Source organism: Leptonychotes weddellii, chromosome 3 (assembly GCF_054177405.1).
Source record: "Leptonychotes weddellii isolate Sample4059 chromosome 3, ASM5417740v2, whole genome shotgun sequence".
NCBI lineage: Eukaryota > Metazoa > Chordata > Mammalia > Carnivora > Phocidae > Leptonychotes > Leptonychotes weddellii.
In genome coordinates, this window is record NC_138371.1 from 173,005,756 (window position 1) to 173,020,738 (window position 14,983).

The 14,983-nt window shown below is 41.4% G+C and overlaps 1 protein-coding gene across 1 annotated transcript in view; it reads left to right on the plus strand.

Moving 5' to 3' along the window:
- MYO16 (myosin XVI) overlaps positions 1–14,983 on the plus strand; it is a 425,887-nt gene that overhangs the window by 136,222 nt on the left and 274,682 nt on the right. The window contains exons 8-9 of the mRNA XM_081815515.1: positions 5,758–5,833; positions 8,499–8,652. Coding sequence (XP_081671641.1) covers positions 5,758–5,833; positions 8,499–8,652 — 230 coding nt within the window. The remainder of the gene's footprint in view (positions 1–5,757; positions 5,834–8,498; positions 8,653–14,983) is intronic.

Sequence of the window (14,983 nt, forward strand, 5' to 3'; positions counted from 1 at the left end):
GGAGGGGATGCAGGGGAAGGAGGCCATCCAGGAGTCTGGCCAGGAGGGGATGCAGGGGAAGGAGGCCATCCAGGAGTCTGACCAGGAGGGGATGCAAGGGAAGGAGGCTGCCACCTGGGTGGGAGGAAGGACCGCTCTGGAAGGACTGGCAGGTACTGGCGCGATTGGAGAGCCTGTGTTTTCAGGGATGGAGGCAGAACTCTTGTGTTTAATGTGAAATCACAGTTGGGCCACAAATAGGGATAATATTAACAATTTATTAGATGGTTTTGTATTTTACATCTGAAATCCTTCAGGGGTTTCTGAGTTGGAGGCATTTACGCGTTACAATGCAGAGCCTGCACCAGGAAGGTAGGATGTGCACATTGTGTTCTGGGACCTTTAACACTTCAGTTTCTTGTTATTAGATCAAGTGAAACAGTCTCTTCTAGTGTCCCAACTAGAAACCAGCTACGTCCAAACACTCATTGCCATTGTTCAACTCTTTAAAGAGGTAATTTAAATGACCATCGAGGAATTAATTTTGCTGAATTTATCCACACTGAAGGACAACTTTCCAAAGAATGAATAAAGTCCTTATCCAGTGACACTTGTGTGGATTTATATTTCAACTTAAGTACATTTTCGATTAGCCTGCAGGGTCTCTGTTTCCACACTCACCACCTGCCACACACACACACACACTCTCTCTCTCTCTCTCTCTCTCACTCATCTTATCCTCTGGAGCCTTTGGTGATCATAACATTCTTGTACTAGTGATGAATTCTTACTGGGTTATGCACTCAACCTATTCGCATTTGAAGCAATTTAGCTAAAGGTCTTTTGCGAGGGTAAAGCAAATGTTCTATGTTCCGGAGGAGAGTAAGTGGAATTAGCACGGGCCTGTTTCATTTAGTTCTGTGACGTGCCTCCCTGATTTCTGATTAGAAGCACATGGGGAAAACGGGCTCTAAAAAAAGAAAGGAGTTCCCCAAATGAGAGAAACGTCCTCCTTCCACACATGAATGCCTCTTTTTATGGGCCTGAAATAAAATGGAGTTGCTTTTATTGCTAAAGATTTTCATGTAGGAAACATTTTGCTTTTATTACTGAAATGCTTACCGTGGTTCCAGTTGAAGCTGCGGAGAGGAGTGGTTTACTGGGCGATGGGACACGTTTCTCTTTGGAGGCCTGGACACCCTGAATTGAATTTAGAAATGCAAAGGGATTGTTAGGCGTCTGTCTGACATTTTTGCAGAGATACGAAAGCATTTAGGTTTATTACTGTTCTTTCAAATTTGGGAAAACCAGAGGCAATCTTAGCTCATTTTTGGCTTTTTTTTTTCTTCTTCTTTTCCTTCCTTTGTCCTTCCCTCCCTCCGGCGGTCCATCTTTCTTTTCCTTCTTCTCTTTCATGTGGTTTAAACACAAGCACATCACTCTCATCTTTAATATAAAACAAAACTCTTTTGGGCACCTGGGTGGCTCAGTCGTTAAACGTCTGCCTTCGTTTCAGGTCATGGTCCCAGGGTCCTGGGATGGAGTTCCGCATCGGGCTCCCTGCTCTGCGGGAAGCCTGATTCTCCCTCTCCCACTCCCCCTGCTTGTGTTCCCTCTCTCGCTGTGTCTCTCTCTGTCAAATAAATAAAATCTTAAAAAAAAAAAAAAAAAACCTCTTTCCTGTACCTATTTTAATGTCCTGGGAATCTGCTCTATATATTTTATCTTTCAGATTTCAAGAGAATCTCTCTTGCTTTAGTAAACTCTCTATTTGGAAATAAAAATAAACTTCTACATATAAGCACTGTAACATAATTTAAATGTTACTGATAGAATCCGTGTTCTGCAAAACCAAATGCTGATTTTGAATGGGCTTTGGGAAAGCTAACAATGAGTAGATTATTTAAAACCTAATTGATTTTTTAATGAAAATTCTAACAAGAACAATCATTGGTGGGTGGGGAGATGTCTTGGTGTGCCTGGATGCAAAGGGGAGAACCACAACACATGTTACAAAAGCAAAACCCAAGATTGGAAAAGCCAGTCTCGTTCTTATCAATATAATAAAGCAAGAAATAGAAACAAAGGACAAAGTTGGGAAAGGAGAAAGGAGGATAAGAATGCCAAAGGAATCAGCAAAATAATGGAAAGACTAGACCCATTAAGTGCATTTATCAAGTTGTTTATGGTGGCATTAAAAACTTAAAATATATAACAATATATTTCACAAAATATTTTAATATTTCTACACTGAAAACTATGGTACACCACAGTGAGGGAGTAAAGAAGACCCAAATAAATGGAGGAGTAAGCCATAATCATGTGTTTTGACAGTGAATATTTTTAAGATATTTGTGGAAGCCTGAATAGTGGCCCCCAGAGATGTCCACACCCTAAACCTCAAAACCTGTCAATATGTTTGTTCACTGAAAAGGCAAAAGAACTTTGCAATTGCGATTAGTTACAGATTTTGAGATGGGAAGAGTTTCCTGGATTACCCAGGTGGGCCCAGTCTCATCACATGGGTCTTTTTTTTTTTTTCTTTAAAGATTTTATTTATTTATTTGAGAGAGAGAGAGAATGAGAGACAGAGAGCATGAGAGGGAGGAGGGTCAGAGGGAGAAGCAGACTCCCTGCCGAGCAGGGAGCCCAAAGCAGGACTCGATCCAGGGACTCCAGGATCATGACCTGAGCCGAAGGCAGTCGCTTAACCAACTGAGCCACCCAGGTGCCCCACATGGGTCTTTAAAAGCAGAGAACCATTCCTGGCTCAGGGTCCTCCCGCGGTGTGGCTATGCAAAAATGGGCAGACACCTGCAACATTGTTGTCTTGAAGATGAGGGAAGGGGCCACAAGCCAAGGAGCGTGAGTTGCCTCTAGAAGCTGGAAAAGGCAAGGACCACATTTGCCCTGAGAGCCAAAGGAAACACAGCGGTGCTGACACCCTGATTTTAACCCAGTGAGACCTGTGTCAGACTGCTGACCTACAGAATTGTAAGATAATATTTTTTTTCATTTAAACCACTAAATTCGTGATATTTTAAAAAAACCGTATAAAATTAATATGGTATTTGTTTAGAGCAATTCCAATCAAAATCTTAAACCCTTTTTTTTTTCAGAAATTGAAAAGTTCATTCTAAATTTTTTTTTTTATTTGACAGAGAGAGACACAGCGAGAGAGGGAACACAAGCAGGGGGAGTGGGGGAGGGAGAAGCAGGCTTCCCGCAGAGCAGGGAGCCCGACGCGGGGCTCGATCCCAGGACCCTGGGATCATGACCCGAGCCGAAGGCAGACGCTCAACCGACTGAGCCACCCTGGTGCCTCCATTCTAAAATTTATATGGAGACACAAAATACCTAAATAGACAAAATCATCTTAAAAAAAAATAAGAAAATCACAGGCTTTTTTCAAGACTTACTATAAGTCTTTCACTTATAAGATTTCAATACTGGCTATAAGCTACACTAATCAAAGTAGTTAGGAAATGCTGTAAGGATAGACAAATAGATCAGTGAAACACACAGGAACATATATAGTCGATGAATTTTCTACAAAGGTACCAAAACAATTCAGTAAGAGAAAAAAGGTCTTTTTAAGAAATATTGCTGAAAAATGAATGGGTGATGGACCAACATAAATTTGAGCTTTCCTCTGTCATTTGCAAAAACTCACTTGAGATGGGCCACAAATATAAAAGTTAAAATTATAAAGCCTTTAGGAGAAAATATAGTATGATAATGTCATGGCCTTTGAGTGGGCAAAGAGTTATTTTGAACATAAAGAGTGCTGAGCACTTGAGAAAAAATACAGATGTTGCACTTTCACAAAAGCAAAACAAAGTTAAAATACTCTTCTGGTCTTAAAAAGACATTTTCAAGAATATGAACAGGCAAGTCATAGAACGGGAGGAAATATTTGTAATACACATACCTGACAAATGTATCTAGAACATATAAGAGCATAGATCACTAAAATAGAGATAAACACTCCAGTAATAAATGGGCAAAGAAGTCTTGAACAGACACTTCACCAAAGAAAGTCTAGGAGGGGCCACTAAACACATGGGAAGGTGTTCAGTATCCTTTGTCATCATGGAAATAAGTTAAAGTAGAGTGAAATATTACTTCATTCCCAGTGTGATAGCTAAATTTTTAAAAAATAACAATATCAAATGTTGGAGGGAATGTGAATCTAGTGATCTGTAAATGCACAATAACAAAATCATTAAATAGAATGTGGAGCAACAGGAACTCTTGTTGGGTATGGGGGTGGACATTTGAGCTCTTTGGAAAACAGTTGGAGCTATCTAAGCCACTTTGATGATGTCCAAACCTTTATCCCAGCAATTTCAGTCCTGTGTGCATCTGTCCTGAAGAGAGACCCTTGCTCACGTGCACCAAGAAAGATAAATGAGAATATTTGTAGCAACGTTATTTGTAAAAATAAATGACTGCAAATGGCTTGAATGTCCAGTGAGGAAGGCAGGTTAATTGTGATATATTTGTACGGTGCAGTTATGTGCGGCCGAGAGAATGAATAAATCTTGTTTCGATCCATCACCTTTGAGGATTCTCAAGAATGCAGTCATGAAAGCAAGGCATCAGTGAATATACACACTAGGATTTCATTTCTCTAAATGTCACAAACGGATAAAGCTGAGCAATATGTTGTTTGGGGGGTACTTCTGTACATAAGGGTTAAACATATAAAGAAATCATAGCCCAAAATAGCCCAAATTTCATGAGAGTGGTCAACTCTGGGAAATAGGGAGAGGGATAATTTTGGGAAGAAACACAGAAAGATATCATGAATGACCTATTTTAAAAAGTTGGGGGGAGCCTGGGTCGCTCAGTCGGTTGAGTGTCTGACTTTTGGTTTCTGCTCAGGTCATGATCTCAGGGTCGTGAGATTGAGCCCCACGTTGGGCTCTGCACTCAGTGGGGAGTCTGCTTCAGATTCCCTCTCTCCCTTTCCTTCTTCTCTTTCCCTCCGTGCTCTCCCTCTCTAAAATAAATAACTCTTTTAAAAAAAGTTGGATAGGGTGCCTGGGTGGCTCAGTTGGTTAAGCGACTGCCTTTGGCTCAGGTCATGATCCTGGAGTCCCAGGATCGAGTCCCACATCAGGCTACCTGCTCGGCAGGGAGTCTGCTCCCTCTGATCCTCCCCCCCTCATGCTCTCTCTCTCTCTCAAATAAATAAATAAAATAGTAAAAAAAAAAGTTGGATACACTGAAAATTATTTCATTACTTCTCTTTCAATGACTTATGCATATATATATATATATATACACTCTTTGAATTTATATTTTATAATAAGATTTAAAGAATATATTAATCTCTCATCAAGTTGCTTTCTTTTTTTATAGCTCGAGTTACATTTAAGTTTTCCTAACTCCCCTGTGACTTTAGTTCATATTGTCTGTGGGGCTGCAGTGATTGGACAGGACCAGTGAGACGTTAATGAGTCGCTCAATTAAAACAAAACACATATAACGTGTAATTCCTCCCACAAGATGCCCTAAAATAAATCTGAAAGGCGTTAAGTGAGCCTTTTCAAATCCCCAGCAATTTATTCCTCATTTGATAAGTAATTTTTGGTTTGAATGTCTGTTATCTTTTCAAAAGGAACTGGGAAAACTGGAAGCGGAGAGAGTAAGAAACGTTTAGGGTGGGATATGCTCATGCCTTCTCCCTCCAGCAGGCTGGAAGCGCCCTGGAGACCACCCCTGTGTACCACTCCCTGATGAATCTTATTTCAGTGAACTTTACTGTTTCAGACAAACCTGGTGAAGCTTCTTCTGATGCATCAGGCAAATCCAAACCTTCTGAACTGCAATGAAGAGAAGCCCTCAGGTAGGTTGTGAATATCCTGGGACCATGGAGCGGTTACTGACTCCTTCCTGTCCTACCGGAACTTGTTCATCCATCATTAACATGGCTGCCGAGCGAGTCAGCCTCCCCTGAGAAGCTCTGCGCAGATGCTCCGTTCGGGCACTCTTCCCAAACTCCCATGCCCACCTCCTGCACAAGACGGCATTACAGGGTGGTTCTGATCACTGGGGGCCCTTGTACTTCCCTGAAATTTGCTTTTGAGGTTTTCAACTTCCTGCACAGTGATTCCTTCAATGTCACTTACTTTCAAATATATTTTTGCTGTTATTTAATTGGTTTATTACCATTTCAAATGCATACTTGTTCATCAGGGTGATTTTAAATAATAATCTTTTTTTTTCCCCCAGCACAGATAGGTATACTGCAAGGAATCGAGACTTGACATCCTCAAGCTAATTTAAAGTTTTCAAAATCTTAATTTAATGTTACAATTTTTGATAAGTATCTTTTGAACATTTCTAGAGTTCTTTTTACCACTGTTCTTTAATAGTATTCATCTGCTAATTTAAGAACATGGATGTTGCATTCGTTTTCTAGCTTTTATAATTTGACAACAAATTTACTCATAAGTTTTTTGTTTATTAAAAATAAAAATTCTAAGTAACAGAGAAAAGTGTAGCATAGGTAAAAAAAAATGATATGAAAATCTTGAAGGTAATAATTGAGCTAAATAACTTAATTCTACTTATTCTTGTTACCATACCTCTAATAACCTAAAAGCACTTTAGGCCTGAGATTTCTCATTGGATGTACTTATAGGAATATGATTACATGATAAACCTCCAGCTTAAGACAGGATGAGAGATTTGCTCTATTATTTTATTGGAGTTAAATATTGTTTAATGTTTATTCATCTTACCTGCTAAAATAAACTGAAGATTTAACAAATGAAGCTCTAAGATAGTGTTATAGTTTCAAACTTTGGAATCAGGCTAATGTTAATGATAGTGTCGTAACCTTAGTATTAATGACAAAAGCGTGTCTAATGACAAATATTAAAAGAGGAAATAGAAATTTGTGGGCTTTTTCTATTTGTTTAATGTATTTATTGTGAAATATGTCACATCCTCTGTTTACTGTAGTTCTAACAGATCACATTTGTCAAGTTCATATCCCTGGCTTCTTTCCCAGAGAAGAGAATATACAATTGACCCTTGACCACATGGACTCCCATGTGTCACACTTACACCTTTTAGGTCTAGTGTGTTAGACCTAAATGTGCCAAAATGGACACCCAAGGCAACCCACAGTCCTAGAGCCCAGGACGTGACTAAATGTCTGGTCTAGCCTCAGCCCTGTCCACCTCAGGATAGGATGGCTGTCTTAGACAATTTGCCTGTGTTGGCCATGCCTAGTCTACCATCAGTGTAACCCATTTTCCATGCCTTGTTGGTCAGGAGAGACACAGTGATGGGCTGATAGAGGACTCTCAATAATCACTTGTTGATTGAAGGAAAATACTTCTTTCACACACAAGGGAACAAAGAGCTATAATGCAGTGAGAGTTTCAAGTAAATGCAGGAGGTACCAACATCTAATCCAGCAGCAAGAAAAATGAACCACATAACATAATAGCACAGAGAACAGGAAAATAGACACCCATATTATGACCAAGCAAATGAAAATTGTCATCAGTATTCTATTCTTGCTATTTTGTGTTCCTTGAATTTGGAGTAGATACAGAAAAAATTATCTGGGGGCCAAAAGCAGTTCGGGGTGTAGTTGTTAGGTGGGACAGAAATAATCACCCAAGGTGAGGAAGCCAAGCTGCCTCCTCCTATTTACTGGATATGATTTAACCTAGAGCAAATGGTGATCAAATCTTGGCATAAACATCTTCTTGTGGTGGCTGAATTAACTCATCCAGCCCATCAAGCCTCATAACTCGAATTTGTAGACACAGGTGGTCATGTACTTTAGTCAGGAGGATTGAAAAGGAGCAGTTTTGTCCATTAGGTTCCTAAATGTTATTATTGTGAATTTTTCTTCAGGATCTTTTGACTTCCAGTTTCAATTGTTAGTAAGTGTTAATTTGATTAATGCACATCTGTCTATATTGCTGCCCAAGTATATTCAGATGTTACTGTTAACACGTATTGTATAAGGGAATATAATTGTATTTCAGATTGGAAAAACAGATCACAGAGGCTAGACTCACTGTTTTCATAATGCAACTATTTATTTGTACGTCTACAAATGGATGCTTGTAGAATACCTACTACAAGTTTTATAGTAACCCAGTCTTTGGGAATGTGTAACTATTTTCATCAATTTGATTCTTATTCATCAAGATGAAGGAAGAGTTGCACTGAGAATAAAATGACATCAAGTTCTTTCGAGCTTAGCTTCTCCATGATTTTACATTTTATACATCACCACTCGGGGAATATTATTTTTATATTTTTTCATTTCATTTGTAATTAAATATGCCACAGATACAAAACACAATCGTCTTTTAAAATGGCAGTACTGCAGTTTTATTCCCACCTTAAACTTGTAGTGTTTTTCATTTTGCTCTAGGTGTTGATGAGTTTTCATGTTTTAAGCACACCAGAATCAATGAAAGGGAACAGTTGTCTGTGATCTCAGCATCCGCTTTTTCTGATGTTTGTATTGTTTCTTGTAGATATCGCTGCATCTGAGTTTATTGAGGAAATGCTGTTGAAAGCCGAAGTTGCCTGGGAAGAAAGGGTAAAAGAGCATTTATCTCTTCCTGCATTGGCCTCCGAGGAGCCCTATGAAGAGATCCTCCATGACCTCCCACCTCTCTCCAGCAAGCTGTAAGTGCCTTCACTGTAGAGTGCTAGCATCGTAGATCTTGCCCATGGAAGAGTTGATTATTTTCTCTGCCATCCCTGCCGACCATTTTATAGTCAGTATTAAGATGGACTCATAACTAAATTGAAGCTGAATGTTAACATCTTTACCAAAAAATACTTCTTGACAATGATGAGTTTAGCCTAATTTTCTGAAAAATCCTCTGATTCTTTTAAACATTATTATTTTATTTAGTTATTAGATCAAGTTTGTCACCATGAGACCAAAGATGATATTTTAAATGGACTCCACGTTTTTAGCTAAACTGATTTGTAGGATTCCCAGTGACTATGGTAATGGCTAAATTCCTCAGGTAGGAAATACAAATATTCACTTTTTTCTCTCTAAAGTACAAAACTTAATGATTTCTGGTTGTCTAAAATATCTCCTAAATACCGATACATACTACAACAAAGATGAACCTCAAAAACGTTATGCCGGGCGAGTGAAACCAGGCACCAGAGGCCACATATCGTATGATCCCATTTGCATGAGGTGTGGAGAATGGGCAAATCCATAGAAACAGAAAGGATATTAGTGGTTGCCAGGAGTGGGGACAGGGGTCAATGGGGAATGACTCTTACTGGATACGGGGTTTCTTTTGGGGATAATGGAAATGTTCTAGAAGTAAATGTGATGCTTACACAAATTTGTGAATATGCTAAAAAAAAAAAACACTGGATTGTAAACTTTAAAAGTGTGAATTTTGTGCTATGTGGATCCTATCTCAACAAAAGAAGGAGATACACAAAAAATATTTCAGGTTGAAAACAACATTTTTAACATGCCGTTCTTTTTTTTAAGATTTATTTATTTATTTTAGAGAGAGGGAGTGGGAGCAGAGGGGAGAGGGAGAGGGAGAGATACTCAAGCAGATTCCATGACGAACTGGGAGCCTGAGGCAGGGCTCGATCTCAGGACCCTGAGATCATGACCTCAGCCGAAACCAAGAGTGGGACGTTCAACCGACTGAGCCAGCCAGGTGCCCCTAACACATTGTTCTTTTGATAGAGAACATATATGAAATGAATCAGAGCTTTGGCAGAATTAACAGAAAACATACACGTGTTTCTTTCACTAGATCTCTTGTGTATCATTTACAAAGCAGCATTTCTTCACACACCAGTTGCTGGAGTCAGTGGTTTAGCCCTGGTGTTCAGGAAGGTTTGGTCTTCTGTCTCTCTCCTCACCTCAGCACTGCTGAGTTTTCCCCAAACCATTTCTGTCTTTTCCCTCCATTAAAATAAGCAAATGCTATTGTTCTGTGAAAATCCAAGTTGCCCTGGTTTAAACCAAGCGCCTTCTTGAATGGTTTGATAACCTGAATTTTTAAATGTGAAGCCTGCCCTTCAGCTCTTTGTAGAAGTTCCTCAGCTTTAGGAAGGTGAAGAAGGAATTAGAACAAAATAAAACTCCTGGAAGAAGGGGAAAGAGCAAGTAGGCCTTGCCATGTTGGCCAGTTTTCCTTGGCTCCAGGTAGGAGCAAGCATTCCCATGAAGCTCGCTGCTTCTTTCATCTCATTACTTTGCCCAAGGATGGATGGTGTGTATTCATCGGTATGAGAAGCATACGATTAGAAAGAACTTATTCAGCCTTCTCTTCTTCTCCATGTAATCTGTGTTTATCTTCAGAAAGTCTCTTTTCCCAGCTTTTATCAGCAGCCCTCTTTCTGAGGACTCAACCCGCATTACCTCATCTGAATTATTATCACCTATCTTTCAATTTTCAATCCAACTTCCTATTACTTTGCGTTCTACAGTTAATGCACTCCTTTTACATTTTCCTAGGATATATTTTGCTAAATTTTTGAGAAATAGTTGAGTGGTTTCTGATACCTCAGCATACAAGTCAAATTCCCTTTCCAGTATCAACTCCTGTTGATTGTCTTGAGAGGCTTTGTGTGCGGAATCATGAGTTAGTGAAGATAAGAATGTCACTCCCTCTCTACTCCACTGTTAACAGCCACCCTGTCTTTGGTTAAACATTTAATCACGAGGAAATTCCTGTATTATTGAATTATTTCGTATTCCATGTTTCTAAGATATCTTCTATTAAGTGAACAATTTTAAGGGGTCTATTTGTTGCCTCACTTTCAAGTTCGTGAGCAGGTTAGACTTAACTCCAGAGCCCTCCCAGCAACAGTCTTTCCTGTCTGTAAAGCTTTCAGGCTTCCTCTGTCTGCTTTAAATTTGCAACAGCTATTGTCGTACTTGACTGCCATTCCCCCTTCTGTTCTTTCTTGACTTCTGGCCTCCTCCCCGTGCCGTCTCTCGTGTCCTGACTTGGATCTCAGTGTCGCGCATGCCGTGACTGCCATGAACGAGACAGCTGTGGTGGCATGCACCCTGTGGTGTTGGAACGTGGAAATGCCTGCCCAGGGTCTGTCATCCCTGGAATGTTTTATGTGTGCCAACGTTTGCTATGAGTACTCTATTTCACAGGGTCCTGGAATGGGAATCCACAGCGATTCCGCCTAGTACCTGGCGGGGTGGAGTCATTCGCTGAACAGTTGTGGGTGTTCAGCGATTCACGACAACAGCTGACGGTTCCCGTGCGGCGACCAGACTTTAGGATTTGTGCAGAGTGTTTGTGTGGGCCATTGCCTTTAATCCGCGGAACAACATAAGTATGCTCTTTCTTTCATTTTTTGTTGTTGTTAATTTTTTAATTTGAATATTGTTGATGCACAATGTTACATTAGTTCCAGGTGTACAACATAGTGATTGAACATCACTATATGCCGAGCTCACCACAAGTGTAGTCACTGTGCATCACCAGACAACGCCATTACAGTATCATCCACTGTATTCCCTTTGCCGTATCATATCCCCATGACGTTTCTCTTTATTTATAATTTTTTTCAGGTTCGATATATTGACACACGCAACACAAATATTTCTTTTTAAAATTTTTTATTTAAATCCCGTTTTGTTAACATACAGTGTATTATTAGTTTCAGCGGTAACACAAACACTTTCTGTTCTATCCCCATGTTATCCATCCCTGTCTGAGACTCAGAACTCAAGTAACTGGACTCATGTCACGCACATGTACCCACTCTCCCATTGTTTCAGCAAGGAGGTCATTTTTATTTGCAATTCGAAAACTTCTAATTTGGCCTGAAAGAGGAAATTGCGGATCTGAGTTTCCCTGTTATGGTCAGTCGACTTTAGGCGTGGAGTGTTGTCAAGGTAGCATAAGTGTTTCTTCGTATGACAACTTACGGAGATAGTCTGTAATTAGGAAGACATTTCCCATCTGCAGAAATGAGAAGCATGAAGGCTCCTCACTGATCTGCTTTTAAGCTGAAGCTCAAGTCAAATGGAACAACATAGGGCCATTATTTCCCATCTGGGGCCATGTTATTTATCAAACCCTTGGTCTGGCTTGCTCTGAGTGTCTACACGCACTCCCTGAGGCGACCTGTGAGGCCATGTGCTGTGGTCCTTATGGACGGAGACCCAGAGCCACACATCCTGGTTCAGATGCTAGCTTGCACCTGCTGGCTCTGTGACTTCAGCAATTTAGTCAGAGTCTTTTTTTTTTTTTTTTAAAGATTTTATTTATTTATTTGAGAGAGAATGAGAGAGAGAGAGCATGAGAGGGGGGAGGGTCAGTGGGAGAAGCAGACTCCCTGCTGAGCAAGGAGCCCGATGCGGGACTCGATCCCGGGACTCCAGGATCATGACGTGAGCTGAAGGCAGTCGCTTAACCAACTGAGCCACCCAGGTGCCCTAGTCAGAGTCTTTGCTACATGTTGCCTCCAGTGTAAAATGAGGGTGCTGTATAGTAAAGAATTTGTCCGGGCCTTTCTCCTTGTTTCCTGGGAGGGAAGATGCTCAGCCCTTGGAATTCCCAAGCCATAGGACTGCCTCTGTTGTCCAGGATTCCTGGGATCACACTTGAGTTTATGCTCACAAGGTGCCTCATGGTGGGGGCTGGTCATACCAGAAAACCCAGTGCTGGGATGGAATGACTGATCAGTGAGCCAGCCTGGCCTCCGGGAGGCCATCATGTCTACGGAACCAAACCTCAAGGAAGACTCTGCAAGCCCAGTGGAGCTTCCTGGTTGGTGAACACCTCTGTGTGCTTGGGGGCTGATGTGCCTAGATTCCCACACCTCACCTTGCGTGTCTGTGTGCATGGCTGATCCTGATTTGTACCTTCCCTCAGAAAGCTGTAATAGTAAGTATAGTGCATTCCTGAGCTCTGCGAGTTGTTCTAGTGAATTATTAAACCTGAGAGAGTTGTGGGAGCCCCTGAGCTGGTAGCTCGTGGGTCAGAAATGTGGGTGAGCATGGAGACTCCCAAAGTTGTGGCTGTGTCTGAAGGGGGGGCAGCCTTGCCCTTAATTTGTGGGGTCCATGCTATAGGTAGTCAGTGTCAGAATTGAGCTGCAGTCCACGGGTGGTGACGATAGTGGTCAGAAATATCTCATGAGGTGGTTCTTGATGACTCCGTGACTTAATATTTTTGAAACACAGCAATATCTGGCTCATCGTGATACCACGTAAGTGCTTGAGAAATGACAGAAAGAAAAGCAGATGTTCTTCATTCATCTGTGATTGTCAGCATCATCATCTAAAGAATAAAGGCCTTCTAGCTCTAAACTAAGACAATAGAATTAAGCTTTCAGTTTGGTGCTTTCAAACTGAATATGACCATATAGAGAAAAACTTATTTTCTAAGGAGCTAGACGGAAAAATCCAATCTCAGAGAAGACCAGCTTCGGTGTGGGTGCGTCCTTTCAGTAGGTTGCTTGGGGCTGGCTCTCCGGGGCTTCCGAGTCAGATAGCACCTGGGGTGGAGAGACGATGTGACTGGGAAAAGTCTGGAAAGAGTGGAAAGAGGCAGACCTGAGCGGGTCTGAGGACACAAGGACAAGGCGCTGGGGGTAGGTGGGTCCCAAGGTGCATAGGCCAAGCGGCCACTGATGAGGAGAAATACCCTATGGGGATTTGTAACAGGCAGAGTATGAGTTTTGCAGTGTGTCTCTCTGGACCTCAGTAAAACCTGAGACTCACGACAGGCTTGGAGTAGATGTTATGGAAAGCCTCGAAGGGGCTACATTTTATGAAACAAGCCCAACATGCATTTATTTAAAAGCAAGCCAACTGTCGGTGGCTACACAAGGATGTCTCCTATGGCCTTTGTTGCTCAATGAAAATAAATACGATTCGCATATCAGTGCAGTTTCAGTAATCATTTCCCTTGATCTTCACTTAAAGTCCGTGACTGAGGGTGGGTGGACATAACCATCTCGAGACAGAAACCCAGAGGTGTGCCAGACGCAAGGGGATAGCGAGTGAGTCACTGCTGCGATTAGAACCACAGTCTTCGGACTCTTTGTTCATGCTCTCCAACCTGAGGCGGGAACAGGCTCAGGAAGATTGTCTTGAGTATCTCCCCAGGCTCGTGGTGTGCACAATCCTGTTGTACAAATCTATGAAGAAACAATGATGTTGCAAATGAAGGACATAACCTCTGACCCGTGTCTCACCACCACACCTGGGGGCCTTCTTTACAGAAATTGTCTCCTAGTAATTTAGACCAGGACACTTGGATAAGCAATCCCGGAAAGTGCATTTTCACTCCTAGAGTCTGAGCACAGTTGTGCTGCAACCATTAATTTCCTGGCTCCTGATGGTTGAACACCCTGCCTGTCTGGTTATTCCTGCGAGGCATTGTTCTCGTACCTTTACTCCTGATCCTGAATGACCTGACCATTTTCAGAATCAGCGCAGCTCCCGGGACCATTTTGCAGTAAAATAACATCACCTGAGATAAAGTCGGACCAGATTCCCGGCCCTGGATTCTTCAGAGTCTTCAGAAAAAGCTTTGTGTCACAAAAGTGTTGATAAAGCAGTCCGTCACTTCAGTGTGAATTTAGGCATGGATTCTGTGGTCCAGAGGGGGACAGAGAGAAATGTCACACAATACAGGGACATCATGAAACCTTGAGAATTATTTAATATGATTTCCAATTTTAAACCATTTACGCTATCCCTCAAGCATGGTTGAGTAACTAGTTTTGGTTTTCCAGAGTTGGTCGAGAACTAGACTCGGTTTAAGAGGAAGGTAGAGGGAGGGGGCAGACATTTCCATGTCTATTCATTTTCTTTTCCTACAGTTGAAAGTGCTCCAGAGATGGAAACTCACTACCTTTCAAAGCAGCTTATTCCACCCACCACCAAACACACACACATCATTTTCTTCACTTTTTATCTTCTGTGCTGACGTGCTCACATACACTGCACACACTGTGTGTGTTCTGGAGCTTGCTCGAGGAACTT